The sequence below is a fragment of the Erpetoichthys calabaricus genome, chromosome 5 (genome assembly GCF_900747795.2).
Source record: "Erpetoichthys calabaricus chromosome 5, fErpCal1.3, whole genome shotgun sequence".
Classification (NCBI taxonomy): domain Eukaryota; kingdom Metazoa; phylum Chordata; class Cladistia; order Polypteriformes; family Polypteridae; genus Erpetoichthys; species Erpetoichthys calabaricus.
This window is the reverse complement of record NC_041398.2, coordinates 68,226,630-68,248,823: the sequence shown is the minus strand read 5'-3', so window position 1 is coordinate 68,248,823 and position 22,194 is coordinate 68,226,630. Positions and strand designations below refer to the sequence as shown.

Below are 22,194 nucleotides of genomic sequence, written 5' to 3'. Positions count from 1 at the left end.
TTTTATTGGCTAACTAGAAAGATTACAATATGCAAGCTTTCGAGGCAACTCAGGCCCCTTCTTCAAGATTACATCTTGCCTGAAGAAGGGGCCTGAGTTGCCTCGAAAGCTTGCATATTGTAATCTTTCTAGTTAGCCAATAAAAGGTGTCATTTTGCTTGGCTTTTCTCTACATTGATATTTGATAAAAGCTCATTTTGGACTGTGACACTATTGAGTATATTCTTAATGTTGCTTGAAAATAAGAACACAGTATTGTGTTCATAAAAAATACTTATGAACACTTTGATATTTCATTTTATTTTGTCTGTCATCTTCTATAAGAAAACCCCCACATAGACCGTGCGACTCCTCTTGATGTCCAGTTATGTAAGACGTCGATTTTTTTGGGGTTACCCCCAATTTTTGGCACACTAGATCCAAAAAAAACCCAACTCATTAGGACATCTGTGGACCATATTATGTGCATGAAATAACACTTATGATAAAGGAGTAAACCAACAGCTGCCTTCAGCAAAAATGATTAGACTTGTAGTTGTGCACGCCACAACCAACCAACCCCAGGGGTTCACCTGCAAAAAGTATGCAAGGGGTCAAAGTTACTCTTTTTCACAAAACTTTGAACAAACAGGTATTGGTAACACAGGCATGTTAAGTGTCATTTTATGCTATTTTGAGGTTGCTGATCACGAATATATTTTGATACAATTCCTTACTGGTGGTCCTAGCCCTCTAACAGACAGTACCAAAAGGGTAAAAATGACAAATTTCAATATAATCAGATGGGGTATCATTTTAGACTGTTTCAAGGTCAATGATTACAAATACAAATGTTATTTTTGATCCTTTAAGAGAGATCTAGCCATCTATGGACCTCTATCAAAGGGTAAAAGAATGACAAATTTCTGTTACTGTACAATCAATAATATTTTGACTTTAAATATTTAAACTGAATTACACATTTTAATATCTAAAACATTTGATGCAACTGTTATTATGCTGTGTTTATTATGAACTTCTACCTCATGAAGTAAATAATTTCTAATGAACACCCTGAATTAGGGTGACATATGCTAATTCAGACTTTATTTCTGTTGCTGTTATGATTAATGCAACATCTTGGACTTACGAGTTTCATACCCCTGGCTTCACACAAATAAATTTAGCTGCAGGCTACCACTGCAAAGTTTTCCACCACCATGGTTACAAAACTGTATACATAATGGAGATCCATAACAATTTCACATGCCACATTTAATGCTTTTTGAAATTCACCTAGTGGAAATTGATATTCAATTAGATATATAAACTTTGTTACATTCAATTTCAGTTAAATGTCAACAGTTTTCAAGTGCACCATGGGGAGTGGCTTTAAGTTACAGTAGCTCAGTGACTGGTTATTTTCCAGCACTGCAGTCTTTATTTTTTGCTGCATTTGTTCTAGTTTTACTACACTGATACCTTGAGATACGAGTTTAAATTCGTTCTGTGACCGAGCTCTTAAGTCAAAATGCTTGTATTTCAAATTAATTTTCCCCATTGAAATTAATTGAAATGAGATTAATTCGTGCCAGCCCCCAAAAAACCATTCCAATTTTTTGTTAAATGTTTTCAACATAAGAAAAATGTATTTATAATGAACAAATATTGTATACAAACAAAATAAAACCTAATATATAAAAGAGAATCTAAAGAAATAAACAGATGTTGGCAAAGCCGATTAGCGTATTGTAATGTTTTTTTTTGTTTCACTTCACTTTTGCTTAACTTAATTTTCTTTTTCACTAGTTTTTTTCTTTTTTGCCACACTTTCATCCCTTTTATTCGCTGGGCGTTTCAATAGAAACCTGTCCAAGGAGCTTTGTTTAGTCCTCCCCTTTAGAATGTTTCTGAAATGAGTTAGGCAAGTGTCATTAAATAGCGTGGCTGCACGTTCAGTTTCTTTTCAATAAAGTCAGGCGTTAGGCAAGTGACATTAAATAGCGGCGCTGCAAGTTCAGTTTCATTTCAGTAAAGTCAGGTGTTAGGCAAGTGACATTAAATAGCGGCGCTGCAAGTTCAGTTTCATTTCAGTAAAGTCAGGCGTTAGGCAAGTGTCATTAAATATCGCGGCTGCAAGTTCAGTTTCATTTCAGTAAAGTCAGGCGTTAGGCAAGTGACATTAAATAGCGGCGCTGCAAGTTCAGTTTCATTTCAGTAAAGTCAGGCGTTAGGCAAGTGTCATTAAATAGCGCGGCTGCAAGTTCAGTTTCATTTCAGTAAAGTCAGGCGTTAGGCAAGTGTCATTAAATAGCGCGGCTGCAAGTTCAGTTTCATTTCAGTAAAGTCAGGCGTTAGGCAAGTGTCATTAAATAGCGCGGCTGCAAGTTCAGTTTCATTTCAGTAAAGTCAGGCGTTAGGCAAGCGACATTAAATAGCGCCACTGTATGATCAGTTGTAATTTTTTCAGGGTGTTTCTTTTCTTTAAAGTTCGAAACTTTTTCCCACATTGCAAACACTTCCTTTATCTCACTTTAAGAGATAAACTCCTCCGTGATACCGATCTCCTGCAGAACCTCCATATGTTGCTGCGAATGTAGTTCTGTCACCTCCTCTGTCGTCAGTTCCTCAGAATGTGCAGGGACAAGCTCTTTGATGGCTCTTATTTCGAATTTTGGCTCGTAACTCAAGACAAAAAATCGACCTAGTGACGGCTCGTATCTCAAGGTATCACTGTATATTGTAATGATGGTCATTAATCAGCTGTAGAAAATTTTAATCTTGTTTTAATTTTTGGGATGTTTTATTCCACTGAGATTTTGACAACAGTAGGGATAGGATTGAATACATGAGGGATCAGCTATTAACCATGTGACGGCAGACTTTGTTTGCCCAGCAGGAGGAGGATATAACGAAGGAGCTTCAAAGTAGATAGTGTGGCAGTAGACCTAGTGTTAAAAGAAGAAACAAGAAACAGAGATATAAACTATCTTAAGGGAAATTAAGATTACTAGAGAATAAGTGGAAGAATGAACTGTACTGGCGACACCACAGACAGAATATCGTGCATGTAGGTTTTGTATTTTACAAAGACGTGGCTACACGAGTATGTTCCAGATTCACATATTGCCTTAAAAGGATTTACCATGCTGCGAATAGACCAAATTCACCAACAGCGCAGTAAGTGTAAAGACACGGGGGCTGGATGTGCTTGTAAACAACAACTGGTTTAATCCTGGACATTTTATGGTTAAAGAGATAATATGCAATCCAGACACAGAGCTGCTTGATGTCATTATGTGCCCTCACTATCTGAAGTGTGAGAAGAGTGAATGCAGGATACTAGTGAAGGACTTTGTTGAATGGTGAAAATTGACCTTCCTGTAGCTCAACATCAGTAAAACCAAGGACATAATCATAGGCTTCAGGAAGGTCAAAACCACTGCCTTTGGTTCTTACTTAGTGGGTTTACATGCACACACAAAACCAGGATAAGGTAAGTAACCTCCTTCCTTAATCTACATTTACTTGCAAATGATATTCTTAAGTTGTACTTGGCAAATCTCTCTGAAGTCATTAAACTGTGCAAAAAAAACCTCATCATTGGCTACCATGAATCTGAAAACATGGAGCCTGTGATAATTTTCTTGTGCTTTCACTATACAGTAAATATGTTTAGACCCTCATGTGCTCTGAAGTAAATAAATTTTATTCCTTTAACATCCTCTATCTGAGCCACCAATAATTCGTAGTATGGACACTGGCCAGTGGGTCACCAAATCATAATGTTTTAACATATCTACAGCAAATAGGTGGATGAAAAATAAACTAACACTTAATATTTTTATTTTACAACTGACCTCTATTAAGCAGTGCCACACTAATACATTTGCTTCTTGCTTTTCACCCTGTGCTGATGTGATAATGGATGTATTTTTACTTCAAAAAAACAAGTAGAGTATTAGGTTACTTGTCACTTTAAAAAATTTTGGACTTCTTAACACACGTTACTTTTGGGATTGTGAACTTCTGTCACTTAGGAAGCTGCTTACTATCCTGGACAATGATTCTCACCCGTGTTTAAAGTTTTGACTAAACAGAGGGGCACATTTAGCAACAGACTAAGACAACTGCATTGTTCCAAGGAGTGCAATGTAAGGACATTTCCACCATCAGCCATGAGGCTCTATAATAAGTCACTGCTCAGCTGAGGAGGAATTGTTTGGTGTTTGTTGAATGTTACTGAGCTGGTCTGGCAGACATTTTAACAGACAATGACACTATGCCATATACTGTGCCAAATGCTGTGGCGCAGTGGTAGTGTTGCGGGCTCGCAGTTGAGGAGATGATGGGTTCGCATTCTGGGTCCTCCCTGTGTGGAGAGCGCTTTCAGTATTGAGAAAAGCGTTATGTAAATGTAAAGAATTATTACTAGCCAGTACATTAAAATCTTAACTTATGTGTAATTCTAATCACTTGGTAAATATCTACACTTTATTTATAGATAATTCTTGTTATGTGTATGTTGGTATCTTGTTAGCATATTTAAGATTATTATCATTCTTGTTATGTATATTTCCGACTTTATTGTTTGCTGCTCTAACCCTGCAATTTCCTTCAGGATTAATAAAGTTTCTATCTATCAGCTCTATGCAAAATAGTAATACTCATTGTAACCATTAAGAAAGTGACTTAAACATTAAAAGTATACCACAAAAATAATGATCTACTTCTAAGGAGGACCGACACTACTATAACCCGTGAACCCCCTTCCCAGGTGTGTCCTCACAGATAGTTTTTTTTGTGGAAAACACATGGGTCTACCCTGTATTTAGATAGCTAGTTAGACAGACAGATAGCACTTTTTGCCCCAAGGAGAACTTATCTTTTTGCAGAAAGTAATTAAATAAACACGATAATCAACTTAACACCATGAAATACACATCAGAAGTACTAAAAAGAAACAAAAAACATCTGAAGGGCTAAAGATAAATAGAGCAGTCACCCTGAAGTGTTAAGGCACATTGCTATTAGCATTGAGGAGAAACAGTGGCGTTTGACACACTTCAGTCGATTAATTCACTGACAGAAAGTACTTAATGATAGTGTAGCAGAGAGGATGTGTAATATTGTTCGTCATGGCTGGTTCAGTGATTCTGCATTTTACATTAGAAATTTACAAGGGGGCTCTGCCCCCTGCTCGCTTCGCTCGCCTACCCCTGGCGTTTTGAACCCGTGCCCACTGGGCAGCCATAGTTTCAGACGTGCGTTGTAGGAGCTTGCGTTGTTTTGAACCCGTGCTTGTCCTGCTTCTGCGGTTTGAGACGCGCGTTGTAGGCGTATATCCGTCACTTGAGCTCGTTTAGTTTGAACCCGTGCCTGCTTTGCCTCCTTAGTTTCAGAGGTTGGGTCGCGTTCGGCATTTTGTACGATCCCAAGCAGCGCATTATTCCTAACTTCACTCCGCAGTAGTGCCACGCATAATATGGTGGTGACGCATGCGCCTTCACTACGCAGTAGTGCCACTCACAATATGGTGGCAACGCCTGCGCCTTCCGTATTATGTCGGGTTTTACCATGCTGTTTAGGCGCCTTTGCCTTTCGTACTTTCCTGCTCCTTCAGACGCGCGATGTAGGCGCCTGCACCTTCCGGGTCTGGCTCCGCTGTGTGGTGTGGACGTTTAATTGTCGTTTTTTCTGCCTTTATATTCTGTATCTCGCTGTGCACCTGCTCTTCATGCGTTTGGCCCTGTTCTTTAACCTCTTTATGACATTTTACTTTGTTTCCTACTCTGTCTTTTATTTCTGACCTTGCTTTATCCTGCTTGCGGCATGTCAGACGGTTTGTAGTCTCTCCCGTTTCGCTCTGGGGCGGGGGGCTTTGTGTGGCGCCTGCGCACTATGTCTCCTGTGTCCACGGGCAGGTCCCTGCGTCCATATCCGGTTTACCATTCTCGGTTAGTAATATGGATAATATTAATACTAATGTGTAAATGTGTGTGTATAAACAGTGCATCAGCTAATAAATTAACTACAAACAAATCTCACAAGGCACACTGACCCTCTCAGTGAGTAAAGGCGCATTTCAAATTATCAGACACTATTACTAGTATTAAAACAAACTGCTTTCAGATACTGTTTTCATCTATTAAAAGTGTAAATGGAAGTTTTACAAAACGTAAGCAATGTATAGACAGAAAAAAATTTTTCAGAAAATCTGCAAAACATAAAAATACATTTGAAAACTTAATAGATCAAAAAGTCTGTGAACCTGTTTTGAAAACTTTGCCGATGCCTTTCATTCGATGGTATTTGCTCCCTTGATCTCCTTCCATGTATGGGAAAACACGGGCTTGGTGTGTCCAAAAGTAATCCTTGGATCCAAAAAAGAACACCGGAAACTCTCCAGTTTCATGGCGTAGATGCTGGATGTTCAAAGGAATACTTTTTGGATGTCTAATTTCTGCTGGCCACCATCTGTTAACATAATAAAGATAGAGCAAGTATGTTACATAGGGTGTGTAAAATTTATAAACAAAGGAGTAAATATATTGTAATACAGTAGGGCTAGGTAATATTACCAAAAGAGGAATATAGTTTTAAATTATTTACCTAAAAACTTACTAATTCAACAATTTTTACAGACCTGGTACACAACTATGACATTTACACTCCTTAATGTCAACTAAAGGCCATAATAGAATTTTAACAATTTAAATAAACCATGATTGTATCCTAAACTAAACTTTACTGGATATTTATGTCTGAACAATAGTATACAGACATCAAATGTGCAATTTAAGGTTAGCTATTTTGGCAGTGAATTGTCATATGGCACAGCCAACAGTGAAATATGCCTGCATATCGTCTTATTCCGTACTGATGCACAACATGGGGCTTAATTTGTGACATGTTTGAGCAATGGTGTGCAATCACTGCCATTTTTCTACCAGACCAGGCAATCAAACATGCATTTAACACCGAGTGTGTTTACATGTGCTTTAATAACTAGTCTATTCACAAAAGAAAGGTTTCAAAAATGCCACCTGTTAACCCAGTTTCTCTAACTGGAATAAGGGAAACATGAATATTCCTAACCGCGCACACCCAATTATGTGGCCATGTAAACCCTTAACTGGGTTGTGGTTAAGGATTTAGTAGTCTGCGCATGTCTGTGCTTTACACATGCATTCAACATAAAACAGTGGAAGCATCCATAAAGAAAAAATTTCCTGAGGCAAATTTGAGGGATTGCATTACTCCTTCTCCTGATTGAAGTAATCAGTCTCAATATTTTAGAAATCAATAAATTAATGTTGAGCTGAATGTACAGTTCTAGGTACTGAAACACAACCTCAATAGACACAGGGTCCATGTTTGTTTTCAGATTCACTAGGATTTTTAGGAAATTGGTTTTCTGCCTTAACCACATTACTCTCCATCCATCCAGATCCATCCATACATAGATACTTTATTAATCCCCAAGGGGGAATTCACATACTCCAGCAGCAGCATACTGATTAAAAAAAACAATATTAAAACTAAAGAGTGATAAAAATGCAGGTATAACAGACAGTAACTTTGTATAATGTTAGCGTGATTTTGTAAGTGCATGTAAACACACTTAGTAGTATCACAACAATTTCACAGTTTTTTCCTTTTATTTTAAATTATTGTACATTTCTACTGACAAACTAATGTAAAAGAAAAAAAATGTAAAATAAAACTAAGATATCTAGGGCATCTAACGTGCTGGGTATGACGTTAAACTGCATAAATCCCAGTCAGCGTGAAAAGTAATGCTCGTGCATGCACCTAACACCCCACCCTTACTCCTCACAGAATTTTGCATATTTTAATATGCAAATCAATATAAATAGCTCTTTCCGTTCAGTGTTTGGTTAAAAGACAAAGGAAAAAGCATGTGAAAAAAAAAAACTTCAGTGAAAAATGTACTATTTGTTGGCTTAAGCAATGGTATAAACAACAAAAGGATGTCGATCAAGTGATACAGAGTGCAGAGAAACTGAAAAGTTCAAGTTCAGAAAGTTGCGAAGTGCCCAAAATAAAAAGTGGTCAGATATCAAAGTCGCCGTAAAAAGGCGAGTCATTGCCCACCATCCAAGTGTCATACGGAAGCATATTAGGGTACAGAGAAAAGAAAACAAAATAGGGACACAGTGAAAAAAAGGTCAACTGTCCACTTCATTCTCAGTTTACTTCCTCATTAAAGTAGAACGTCATAAACTTAATCTTAAAATCAATGTTTAATTTACTAGAGTTTCTCAGATCCCATTGTAACTAAAGTAGCATGATATTGCAGCAGTACACTCTCAGCAGTCTCTTTGAAACGTACTAACCCCCAATTCCTGTCCTTCCTTTTCTTTCTCCAAGTAACCAGTCACCACAAAATCAGATTTGTAATAAATGTCAAGCCATCTGTAAGCCTAGAACGCTGTATCTTCAAAACTTAAGGAACACAGAAATATCTTTATTGTACATGTTTAATTATTCCAACCATCTATCCATCCAGGGTCGTGCCAGTCCCAGCAAGCATATAGCGCAAGGCAGTAACAAACCCTGAATGGGGCGCAAGCTCATCACTACCAGTGAGCCACCGCACCCCACATGTTTAATTATTAACAATATACATTATTTAAATTAATTTAAAAATGTATCTGTATAATATAATATACATATTTTACTGCATTTCATCTTAAAAATGATATCAAGAGCTCCAAGAAGATAGCATTTGGAAATTTAAATCGACTTAGAAGTCAGTCGTCGTCATATGTAAATATGTGCTTTCTACTGAATTCCATTATTGTTATTGTATGGTAAAATCAATATGCAAATCCTCCATAAACTTATTTTCCTATAAAATGATAAAACAACAGTAATAACAATAATACTACAATAAAACAATGAAAAACATGCAATATGAAAGCATAAGTGGCTCAGGTTGTGCAATATTACAATTGTAGTGCAAGTTTAAAGTAAAGTAATTGTACTTATAAGTACAAACAGTTCTACTGGGAGCATTTGATGGACTGATTGAGTGCATTTAGAGCTCTTGAGATGAAACGATTTCTGAACTGCAAGGTCCCTACAGAAAGGCTCTCAAGGGTTTGCCAGATGGAAGAGGTTCAAATAGACTGTACCCATGGCTGAGGCAGCGTGTGCTAGATGCTGTATCCAGATAATTCTCTGTGATATCTCGACACAACCCATTGTAGTGTTTTCCGATCAGCTGCCGTACAGCTATGATTCCACAATCAGATACAGTTGGTTAAAATACTCAGAGGTGCACGGACGGTAACAACGCTAAAGCAGCTATGGTATTTGGAATAGTTTGACCATTCCGTGCACAATTATATGGTTACAGGTTGATTACATTCAGATACCTTAAATTAATAAACGATATGAGGTTAATTTCAGTGAATTTGATAAAGCTGTGTCAGGGATGTGAATCTAAAAAAGAAAGGGAAACCACACGGGAACAGCAGCACAGTAGCTTTGACATTGGGTGCCGCTATTTTGCAAAACCGGGCCAAAAACTTGCGTACGCAATGGCTTGACCTGGTGTGAGAATGTGCATGGCTTTACACCAAGTTTAGTTTTTATACATCACGATGCGAGTGTGGGAACAGGTGTGCGCACCATTTATACATGAGGCCCTTGGAGCTTCCATGTCTCACAACCATATAGCAAAACAGGATGCTATCCAGTGCCCCAAGACCAAGATTGGACTCCTTCAGTACTGTGTCTCTTTGGAGAATCTTTGGGTACTGCTGCATTGGCTTTGTGTCAAACGAGCAGTTGCTCACAGAGTCCTGAATGAGACACACTTCCTGCATTGTGAGGGAGCGTTAGTTACAGCACTATGTCCAAGTGGCAGGATTCCCTAAGGTTGATCTAGCTCGCAGCTGGACGAGGAGGGGATACCCATGTATTACCTGGCTAAGGAAGATAGATAGTCATTTCCGGCCACCGCCCGAGATCCTGAGGTGTTTCATTGTGTGGTGGGTGCGGTAATGTGCTGTACCAGTGCATGCAGCCTAACCCGACGTGACCTTCTGTCTAAGGGTTTTGCACAGTAGTGTTTAACTAGCATTATATATACCCATATTGCATACACATATACATACTAACACAAATACATACACTTGAAGATATGCTAAGGCTAGCATATAGGTATTTAAATTTTTTTTTTTTTTTTTTTTTTTTTAACAACCTATAGTTTCAGAAAACTAATTGTGTCATAATGAAGCATTTACCTTTGAGAAAGAAAAGGTAGGAAAATATGTATAACTTTCCTTTTTCAGATTAAAATTATGAAACTGACATTTCTTTATATAACATCTGGAACTGACAAGACAATTACCTTAGAATGCATATTATCAAAAGATAACATGATTAATATGAGGCTGAACCTTCTCAACAAACTCTATACATTTTTAAATATATTTACATTTCATGGCTGCTTAACGATGATTGCCCTAAATAAAATAAAAGCAGGATGAATAATCACACTCACAGGCTAAAATTGTCAATCACATTTAAGGGGAGTGAAGTGCTCTTCTGAGTTTGCATTTAAGAGTTAAATAAAAACAAAATCCATTTATTTACCTGTAATTTCCCAGTTTGACCCATATAATATCCCTATAGTGAGGCTTCTTTCCAGCCTTGCAGTCATTACAGTACCAGCTTCCAGCAGGCATCTCTATATTTAGACAATCTGGGTGAAATGCAGCAGGGCATGATTCACAACACAACAGACTACCTCCTAAAATAAAGAGATTTCACAATGAAAATTAAAAAAAAAATGTAAGCAATTAGTGAATATCACAAAACACATGAAAACACTATTATTACAAGACAGTACACGGGGGGAAAAAAAATGTTCAGAAAACTAAAATATTTCTTTAACAAGTCAAAAATAAAAAATACACAAACAATGACCAATTAAGATTGTAAGGAAATACATACTACACAAACTATTCTTATTATGTAATCTTCTGCCTATGCAGATTATAGAAGCTAAATCCATTTGACATTAAGTCATTCTGCCCATTACAGCTTAATCTTTATTGCTGTGCAACTGAACTTTTGCAAAATATAATTTAGATATGAAGGTCTCCAAGAACTTCTATCTACTCAATCAACTGCTAACTTCTTCCACGTATCTATGGTTCTGTGTACAAAGAAAATGAAACACTAGTTATGTCAGATATGAGGTTTCTACTTGTTTAATGTTATGTGTATGTTGTGGAACTGATGTCTATGAGTCTAACTGGAAACTGTTCCATACAGATGGATTTCCAAGGATGTAGAAGGGCTTACGGGAAATGTACTTTTTATCTGTTTCATCATTTACTGTTAAAACAAACTCCAACCAGAAGTGATACTTTTTGAATCATCATAGCAAATACCACAGTAGTGAGGGGACCCATCAAAAACCTGTGTTTCACAATCACAGAGCTTTTATACTACCAGAAAATCTTAAATGTCAGCACTGAGAGCTTTAGGACATGCCCGTTTCAACTGCATTCATCAAGAAAGAAGCATGGCTTAAAAGAACTGTGTAAACGTCTGAACATTTATGAAAAGACTAATTGTTAATCTTTTTGCTTGGGATTGTGGGCATGACAGATTGTGTGTGCATATACGTACTGTATTCTATGAATTCCAGTTCTTGTGATTCACTATCTAAAGGGTTTTTCCAGGTTATACTTTAATATTATATAAATATTTATAAGATCCATAGGATATCTGAAGACATTTCACATGAACTACATGAAAAATGCTCCAATCATGTCCATGCAAAATTTTAATTTCCTTAACTGCAATATCTTTGTCTTTCAAAACTTTAACCAATACTCTTAGTAAAAACACAGGCTATATAATCTGTTTTATTACTAAGAATTTCACATATATTTCAAAGTACTTTTAAAGCTTTACGGTATTTTAGGATATTTACATAAACTTTTACATACATTCTTCTACTTCAAATTTTTTAAACTTTTAAAATAAAATTTTTTAAAATTATTTTTAAAATAATGATTCTACATGCTTCTAGTAACAGGAAAATTCTTCATAGAAATGACAGTCATACGTTTGGAGGAATTAAACATGGTTATTGAAGTAATCAAGAATCCCAGCAATAATGAAATCTTAAACAATAAGCAAGATACAATGATAAGTGGATTTAAAAAGCAATAACCACCGATATGTCAGAAATCCATATTCTGTCACCCTCCATTAACCATAAGTGACCTTAAGAAAAAAGGGGAGGAGGAGAAAAAAAAACCAAAACAAAATCAGAACTGGGAAGATTTTTTGCATCTGAAATTCCAAAGGCTGACTTGAAAGCAACTATTTTCTGCATCCACATTTGGCTTCAAGAGGTATACTGTTAAGTTGCCTAATAAGCTAGTGGCTCTTTTATAAAGGACCAAATATGGAAATTAACAACATGAAGAGTTAGCAAATCTGGCATAAATAAAGACAAGTACCACCTTAACTGATAAAGCTTTCAACAGAAGACTTGTAAAAATGGTTAAGTCATGGCATAAGTTATGGTGGTGTCCCACAAAGCAGAGAATTAGGTCAGTTTTTTTGAGAAGGCAGATCTGAGCTGTATGCGCATTCTAGTCAATTCATTCTGGTGCAAACACACACATTGACAAACATGTGAAATGCTAACATTTTGCATGTACAGTAGTCATTTTGGTTCATTGGCAACAGAGCAGAAAAGGGTAATACAGTATATTGGTTAATTGGCAGGGAAGGTAATTCACATTCTGACATTTTAGCACAGTCAGTCACCCAGGAAATGAATGATGAAACAGCAGTACAATTTAAAAAAATATTTCTATAGAGTGCCATTTTTAAAATATTTTATGTATATTTCCCCATTGCAATCTAGCCATTTTCATGAAATTTTAGGTTAAATACTGCAGAGCATAAATATGTAAACAGATGGATAACATAGCACTTTCGTATTTATTATTTATGTGTGTATTCATTTTTATTTATATGCTTAAAATAAAACTCAAGCTTTGGTGGATCTTTCAGACATTTTGTGCAGGTTGAGTATCCAAAGTCAGAAATTCCAAATTCTTAAACTTTTTGAGCATCTACATTATACCACCTATGTTCCCTGTAATTATTATTATTATTTTTTTTTTTTACTGCCAACTGGATATGAACAACATATGTGCAGATTCCAAACAGATGTATTTATTCTGAGCACTTTCTGTTATCAGTGAGAAAGAGTCCCTGTAAAACAAGACAGATACTTGCATGGGAGAAGGGCAGTGTAGATGGAGACTAGACAACACCACCTGCATGGCACCTGTAGAAAATTCCACACCAGAGGCCTCATCTATAAAACATTGCTAGGATCTAAGCAAGTAAATATGCGTGTGTACCCCAATTAAAAAACACACTTTTATAAATCAGAATCACCTTGTAAATGTGTATATTTAAAAACACCTCAGAACTCATATTGACATTGCTGATAACTTGTGCGTTAATGGAAAGTCGATGCTTGTAGTGACCAAAAGAGAGCTTCATTCTCACTAGGTGCCCATTTTGCAATCGGTGCAGGAAAACTGGACAGTGCAGCAAATTGCCTTTTTATGTTGGCAAAAACATGTTATGTTTTAAGTATGTACACCCAGCAGAGGTGGGCAGTAATGAGTTAGATTTACTCCATTAGATTTACTTGCGTAAATTTAAAAAAAAAAAAAAAAAAAATAAAAAAAAAAAAAAAAAAAATTGTACTACTAAGAGTAGTTTTACTGCACCATAGTTTTTACTTTTACTTAAGTACATTTGTGAAGAAGAAATGCTACTCTTAATCTGCTACACTGGGCAACACTCGAATCGTTACTTTTTTCCCCCATTAGATACAGTACGCTATATTTTTGCCAGAGAGAATCTGCCAGTGGATCTACTGCATGACTGTTTCACCAATGAGACGTAGCAACAATAATCACAAGGCTCCATTTCACCAATCAGACATAGCAACAATAATAACATGGCTCCGTTTCACAAATCAGACGTAGCCATGCAGTCACATGACCACACACAAACTTGTGTCCTAGCGGCACAAATTCGTCACAGACAACGGACAGGGAAAGAAAGAATACTGTACATGAAAAATGAGAGCCAACTTCTGCTGAAGCTTAACTATCACTTCACTGAGTGAAGAACAAGCACGTTTTAACCAAACATGCACAAACATAGACAGTCAAGGTAAAGTGAGACTTCTTGTACGTGCACATCCTGCCTTGTTCTAATGTTATTTTCTATCAGCTGTGCTACTTGAAGGGCAAGTGAATATGCAGTATTATACTGTCAGTGTACAGCAGGAGTGCCCACACTGTTTTCAGCTTGCAAGCTACTTTTAAAATGACCAGGTCGAACACACACACATACATATAATATATTATATATTTTATATTATATATATATATATATATATATATATATATAATATATAATATATATATATATATATATATATAATATATAATATATATAATATATATATATATATATATATATATATATATATATATATATATAAAATATATATATATATATATATATATATATCTATCTCTATATATATATCTATATATCTATATATCTATCTCTCTATATATCTATCTAATATATATATATATATATATCTATCTATCTCTCTATATATATCTCTCTCATATATATCTATATACTCTATATATATATATATCTCTCTAAATATATATATATATCGCTCTCTCTCTATCTATCTATCTCTCTATATATCTATATATATATCTATCTATCTACCTCTCTCCTCTCTCTCATCTCTCCCTCTCTATATATATCTCTCCCTCTCTCTCTCCTCTCTCTCTCGCTCTCTATATATATATATCATCTCTCTATAATATATATATCTCTATATATCTATCTAACTCTTCCTCTCTCTCTCTTTGCGAAATGGCCGGTCAATTCGGGAACTGGCTGAACTTCGGGTTTTGGCCGTAATATATCTATATATATATATATATATAATATTACGGCCAAAACCCGAAGTTCAGCCAGTTCCCGAATTGACCCGGCCATTTCGCATTTTGGCCGCGAGGTGTGGCCAAAGTCCGAAGTACTAGAAATGACCGGCATATATGCTACTTTGGCCAGCCATTTCGCGAAGTGGCGAGAACTCCCTGGTCAAAATCCGATGTGCTGATGTAAGACTGTCCGCTCAAGGTGCGAAGATGCTTAAAAATTTTCAGATGCAGATTCAGAAGTGAGTTTTCCATTCTGCACGAGAAACTGCTCAAGGTGGGTCTTGTTCAGCAAGGCGGACGCCACTTGAGACGGCCTTCCCCTCGCCCGAACATTAACCTTAAGGTCAATAAAATAGGTCCCTGATGTTAAGTCACTATTTTATTGCTAAAATAACAGAAATGTGAAATCTACTTATATACCTGATCTTAATTATTGTGAAACAACCAAGTGGCGTCCGCTTTCTGAACATGAGCCGCCAAAGCTACACTCAACGCAATTGCACTACTAAGTGCGCAACAAATCGCTGCTCATGCCTTTTTCCTTCCGACTTTGGCCGATCGCCCCATGCCATTTCGCAAACTGGCTGGCCAAATCCCGAAATCGAGGAAAAGATCGGACATTGGCCGGTCAATTTACAGCGACATTGGCCATTTCCCGATTTGGCCGGACATTTCCCGCTTTGGCCAATTTCGGGTTTTGGCTATAACATATATACACACACATACATATACAGTACTGTGCAAAAGTTTTAGGCAGGTGTGAAAAAATGCTGTAAACAAAGTATGCTTTCAAAAATGAAAGTGTTAATCATTTATTTTCATCAATCAACAAAATGCAGTGAATGAACAAAAGAGAAATCTAAATCAAATCAATATTTGGTGTGACCACCCTTTGCCTTCAAAACAGCATCAATTCTTGCACACAGTTTTTGAAGGAACTCGGCTGGTAGGTTGTTCCAAACATCTTGGAGAACTAACCACAGATCTTCTGTGGATGTAGGCTTCCTCACATCCTTCTGTCTTTTGATGTAATCCCAGACACACTCGATGTTGAGATCAGTGCTCTGTGGGGGCCATACCATCACTTCCAGGACTTCTTGTTCTTCTTTATGCTGAAGATAGTTCTTAATGACTTTGGCTGTATGTTTGGGGTCGTTGTCCTGCTGCAGAATAAATTTGGGGCCAATCATACGCCTCCCTGATGGTATTGCATGATGGATAAGTATCTGCCTGTATTTCTCAGCATTGAGAACACCATTAATCCTGACCAAATCTCCAACTCAATTTGCAGAAATGCAGCCCCAAACGTTCAAGGAACCTCCACCATGCTTCACTGTTGCCTGCAGACACTCATTGTACCGCTCTCCAGCCCTTCGACGAACCAACAGCCAAATATTTCAAATTTTGACTCATCAGTCCAGAGCACCTGCTGCCATTTTTCTGCACCCCAGTTCCTATGTTTTCGTGCATACTTGAGTCGCTTGGCCTTGTTTCCACATCGGAGGTATGGCTTTTTGGCTGCAACATCTTCCATGAAGACCACTTCTGGCCAGACTTCTCTGAACAGCAGATGGGTGTACCTGGGTTCCACTGGTTTCTGCCAGCTCTGAGCTGATGGCACTGCTGGACATCTTCCGATTTCGAAGGGTAATAAGCTTGATGTGTCTTTCATCTGCTGCACTAAGTTTCCTTGGCCGACCACTGCGTCTACGATCCTCAACGTTGCCTGTTTCTTTGTGCTTATTCAAAAGAGCTTGAACAGCACATCTTGAAACCCCAGTCTGCTTTGAAATCTTTGTCTGGGAGAGACCTTGCTGATGCAGTATAACTACCTTGTGTCTTGTTGCTGTGCTCAATCTTGCCATGACATGAAACTGTCTTCCACAACCTCACCTTGGTAGCAGAGTTTGGCTGATCCTCACCCAGTTTTAAGCCTCTTGCACAGCTGTTTGTTTCAGTTAATGACTGTGTTTCAACCTATGTGTGACATTGATGATCATTAGCACCTGTTCGGTATAATTGGTTGATCATACACCTGACTATAATCCTACAAAATCCCTGAGTTTGTGCATGTGTACCTATAAGGATTGATGCTGGTTTGAAGGCAAAAGGTAGTAACACCAAATATTGATTTGATTTAGATTTTTCTTTTGTTCGCTCACTTTGTTTATTGTTATCAATTTACAAAATGCAATCATTATTTATATTTCTGAAAGCATTCTTTGTTTACAGCATTTTTTCACACCTGCCTAAAACTTGTGCACAGTACTGTGTGTGTATATATATATATATATATATATATATATATATATATATACACACACACACACATATATACATATATATACACACCGAGTATACTTTATACATAAAATATATGTTGTTGTACCTTGCATAACTGAATAACCCTTATGGCAGAACAACAATTCAATACATTTATGGTCACTACAGTATTTGGATTTAATAATCTTCAAGTGGGAAAAGGCTGACTCGCATAAATAAGTAGAGCCGAATAATGCAGTCAAGGAGGTAGCACATTTCCTCATGTTTGGGTACTTTTCCTCTGTGATTAAGTTCCAAAACTGTCCATGAGCCCCATACTTCAGCTGAATCTCATCCTGCACTGTAGAGGAGTTTTAGGTGAAACAGTGTTGCAATTTTTGATGCGGGTGAATCACCCTCAACATCTTCCCTAAATGGATTGCACGCCTTCCATTGTTTCTCCAGCTCTGACATGAGGTTTTGGATGTTCCCCAAATCAAGGCACTGCAGCTTTAAGGACAGATGTTGCATTTTTCGTTTGAAAGCATTAACTGAGCTAATCATATTGACCATAGTTCTCTCTTTTCCTTGCAGCTGTAAATTAAGCTCATTCAACATGTTGGTCAGATCGGAAAAAAAATGCCAAGTCTAGCGGCCATTGATCATTATTAAGTTGCTTGTATTCTGCATGTTTAATGACAAGGAGAAACTCCTTTTTCTCCAGCCAGGGGTCTTGAAATCTCAGCAGGAATTTCTCCCTTGCCATCTGCCTCAACGAAGGCCTCTTATCTCTCCATCTTGGAAGGACTTCTTATGCTTAATGATTGAGTGACTCACCCAGAACAATACTTCGGTGTGTCTGCCTTTGTTTTTGAATTCAGCCGAGTGAAAAATGACGGCTGTCCGATTAACTGCGATGTTAGTTCCCTCTCCTTTCTCAGATTGCTTTTCGGAAGGACGTCAGTTTCGTATTTTTTTTATGAACAGTTCGAAAGTGCCTTTCCACATTTTTCTTCTTAGGAATAGCAATGATAGATTGACAGATCAGACAAACACACTTCAATTGTGACATTGTGAGTAAAGCCACAATGTGAGTATATCCAGCCCATAACCAACAGATTATTTTTAAAATCCCTTTTTTAGTCAATATAAATTGGAAGGCTAACTAGATCACTTAGATAGCCGGAGTTTTGCAGTAGCTCGCGCATTTGATCGTGCATGCGGGATGACCAGTGTGTTAGAAGAAAAGAGATCTCAGACTGGCCGCCCTGTATGTCAATCAAGTGGCAAATGCCATAGGGAGGATATATGATAGACTAACATTTAAAAAAATTTTTTTAGAATGCAACACGATCTACCTGCACTACCTTTCCGATCTACCGGTCGATTGCGCATTGGGCAACCCTAGTGTACAGTGTATTTTGTCACTAAGTAGTTTGCACTGTTCAAACATACATGTTACCTACTGTAGGTATTGGCTTCAAAAGCTTTGTTGTGAAAAACAGATTTGGAACTTTGTGTTATTTGTACATCTTTATTTTGTAAAGATGCTATTTATTTTTACTCATTTTTTTATTATTTGGAAATAGCAGAATTTGCACATTATTTTATATTTTTGTCTGTCATATTACAACATTTCTAAAAAATAAATAATGTATTATGATCAAACAGTTGCTAGTCTTTTCACCAAGTACTTTTTTACTCTTACTGGAGTAATTTTTTGGATGACTACTTTTTACTTCTACTTGAGTAATATTATTTTGAATTAACGCTACTCTTACTTGAGCACAATTTTTGGCTACTCTTCCCACCTCTGACATCATACAAAATCTAAACGTAGCGCCATGTTGGTTGATTAATGGCTTCTAGCACAGCAGGCATGATGGAGTGAAGGTTGGTTGAGATATTCCTGACCTGTTGGCCAGGTCCCTTAGAAGTGACAAAAGGAAGCTGATATAAGGTGACCAAAAAACAAAAAAAGTTACTATTATAGACTACATAAAGCATTATTTATTAAATATTATATTGTTAATTATCATTTAATTTTTTTTTCCATGCTAATTTTGGAACCCACCCCAGGGAAGCATAAATCTAGCCTTTCCCAGTGTGACTTGCCTGGCCAAACAGTGACTGTGCATCCCTGACACCTGTTCCTGTTTTCAGGACAGGTGGCAACACTGTATTGTGCCACAAAGCATCCCAATATGTCAGAGATGGCAGACAGACTGGTATGTGCAGCCATAATCTTGTAAATGAAACATAACCTTGTTGTTCACAATATAAAGCTAATTCACTACTATGCTTTTATTGTTTGCACTTAGTTTTGTTTTTTTTTTTTAAATTTGATTCATGTTTTATTTGGTAGATGTCTTGTAACATGTTTCCATTCATAAAACAGTTGTTTATTGCCAAAGGGTCTTCAAAATCTAGTGCTTTTCGCTTATATTAATAAATGTTTGATTCCAATAATAAATGATTGGGGTTCAAAATACTATTCACACTTAAATCTGAACATTAGGTAATGAATATTCTGATTATTCATAATTAGCAATTTGAAATGATACAGAAAAAAGTATCAGAATAATACTTCTGGCCATATTTCCAGGTATAAATCAAAGTTAGAGAACATGGCAAAAATCCCAATAGTAGAGGTGAGAAGAAAGCCTGAGGACACTAAAAGACAAAAACCACATGTCGAAGGCAAGATAAGGACACTCCCCATTATGATTAAAATTCTCCAGCTGAAACCACATTAAAGCAAAACAGCAATTTAGTGGACAATGGATATATATGAAAGCTTCAGAACTGTTCAACTATGTTGTTTGATCTAAGATAAATTAGAACTCTTAAGCAATAGTATAGGATTCTCTTATACTAAGTAAACCATTTTTAGAAAAACAAAAAAGCTTCTAAAGAACCCAAATATACAACACAGAATTAATGTCCTGTTTTATCCAATCTGTCTCTTGTCCCTCCTTTTTGGTCTATAAAGCAAGTCATTCTTATTTTATAATGTTTGTATTTATTGTAATAATTTGTACTATTCACCTTCCCACAACACAGGAGTTAATGTAAATCTAACAACTTTTGAATTCACTTCTTTTTCAAAGCCAATAATTGATCAGGCTTAACAAAGACTTTCACTGTGGAAATGTCGATAATAAAGTCAGCATGTTGACTTCATTCTCGACATACACTTTTTTCTTCACTGTCTATTTTTTTTCTTCTGCGTGGCCCTATTATGCTTCCGTAGGTATTAGCTTGTTGATACTGCACAAGTCTTCCAGAAATCACTGCCAAAAGGCACATACCACAAACGCCTGGCATAATTATAGAAGCTACAGCAAATGACTTTCAGTACAATTTATTTTCACAATTACCAACCAACAGTATGTTCTCAGAGCAATCAACCCTCTTCTCATTCCTTTATGTGAACAATTGAAAAGGAGTTTTCCAGCATGAGAATATACAGTCACACATAAAAAATAGAAATTTGCACACAGGTTTGACTTGGAAAAATGACCATACTTTAAGATGACATGAAGCATTAGTACTTCATGTATTCCAAAAAAAAAAAAAAAAAAAAAAACCACCGTAAGAAGTAAAATTAGAAAACAGAGAAATTTGTTCCCATATTACACTATACAGGAAAATTAAAATTCATAAAAACAAAGACCTGAATTTATATATAACCACTCATTCCATTTCTTACCTTTTGAACACACAAAGCACCAGCTGACGTTGACATGTGCATGGTGACTATAGCCTTTCTTGGACTTGAAATGGTTGGTGCATATAATAGAGTTATATGTCAAAACCTCACATCCAGCTGCAATACAGGCATCTCCAGTGTGATACGCAACAGGACAACGTACACATCTCATCAATTTACCTTAAGGAAAGTATTACAACATTTAGAAATGGTTGATAAATAGCTTTTTTGTTTTTACATAAAACTTACATTAGCTATTTTTAATTTTGACTAGGAAGGGTGTTTTCTCCAACATTAAATATTATACCAGAATTCAGAAAGATTTGCTGTTGTCTTGTATGAAACATACATTACTGGGAGAGTTCATATTTAACATTCATTAAACATATTGTTATATTACACTTCTTTATCAATTCAAAGATAAAGATCAAAGATAAATATCAGAGTTAAACACTAAATGCATTCTGTGCCATGCCTAATCAAAAGTGTTACATTAAATCTGAACAGAAATATGGTAAAAATTGACTCATTCTGTATTTTGCAATCAAATGATTCTAGGGCATGGAACAACTAACCGACAAAAATTGATAAAATTTGATTATTAAATTCGTTGCCAAAAATTCACATGCATCACGTTACGTCGTCACGTTTGGTAGCAGTGCATTTCAACATGGCGAAGACAGAGTTGAAAGTCCAAAACTGCGACCTAAAATGTCTAAAGTATGGGAACACTGTGTTAAAGCCTTCCAAAAAAACGGTTGGTTGTAAAATATGCAATGAAGAATTGGCATGGCACAGGAGTACAACTGTTATGCATGAGCACCTGAAAAGGAAACACATGGCAAGCTGACTTCCCACTGTTTATTAGGACGCTTTAAAACTTATCTTAGTGGATCCGAGACCATTCCAGAGTTTTTCTGGCATCAGTCAGTCAAATGTTTGTCGTAGTATACAAGATATATTTTACATTTCTATGCAAACACACTCAGAGTGTTAACAGCAACGTGATCTGAAAAACTGCTCATTCCTCAAGCCAGTGAACAGTCGAAGCCATGCAATGTTTTCATGTGTGGGTACAGTACAGTGCACATGATGTAAATTTCATCACAGTCCTTTCTTGCGGACCATTGGATCAGCACCTAACCCGCCTCCAGAATTGTATAACCGTGCTGCCGT

At 36.6% G+C, this 22,194-nt stretch overlaps 1 protein-coding gene across 3 annotated transcripts in view; it reads right to left on the bottom strand.

Moving 5' to 3' along the window:
- The window catches only part of nsd2 (nuclear receptor binding SET domain protein 2), a 144,457-nt gene that overhangs the window by 13,464 nt on the left and 108,799 nt on the right, over positions 1–22,194 (bottom strand). For all 3 annotated transcript variants that reach the window (XR_003716225.2, XM_028801627.2, XM_028801626.2), the window contains exons 14-16: positions 21,019–21,198; positions 10,609–10,765; positions 6,251–6,456 (exon numbers count right to left, since the gene is read on the bottom strand). Coding sequence is in view for 2 of the 3 variants with exons in the window: in XM_028801627.2 (XP_028657460.2) it covers positions 6,251–6,456; positions 10,609–10,765; positions 21,019–21,198 (543 nt within the window). In the remaining variant the exon portion in view is untranslated. The remainder of the gene's footprint in view (positions 1–6,250; positions 6,457–10,608; positions 10,766–21,018; positions 21,199–22,194) is intronic.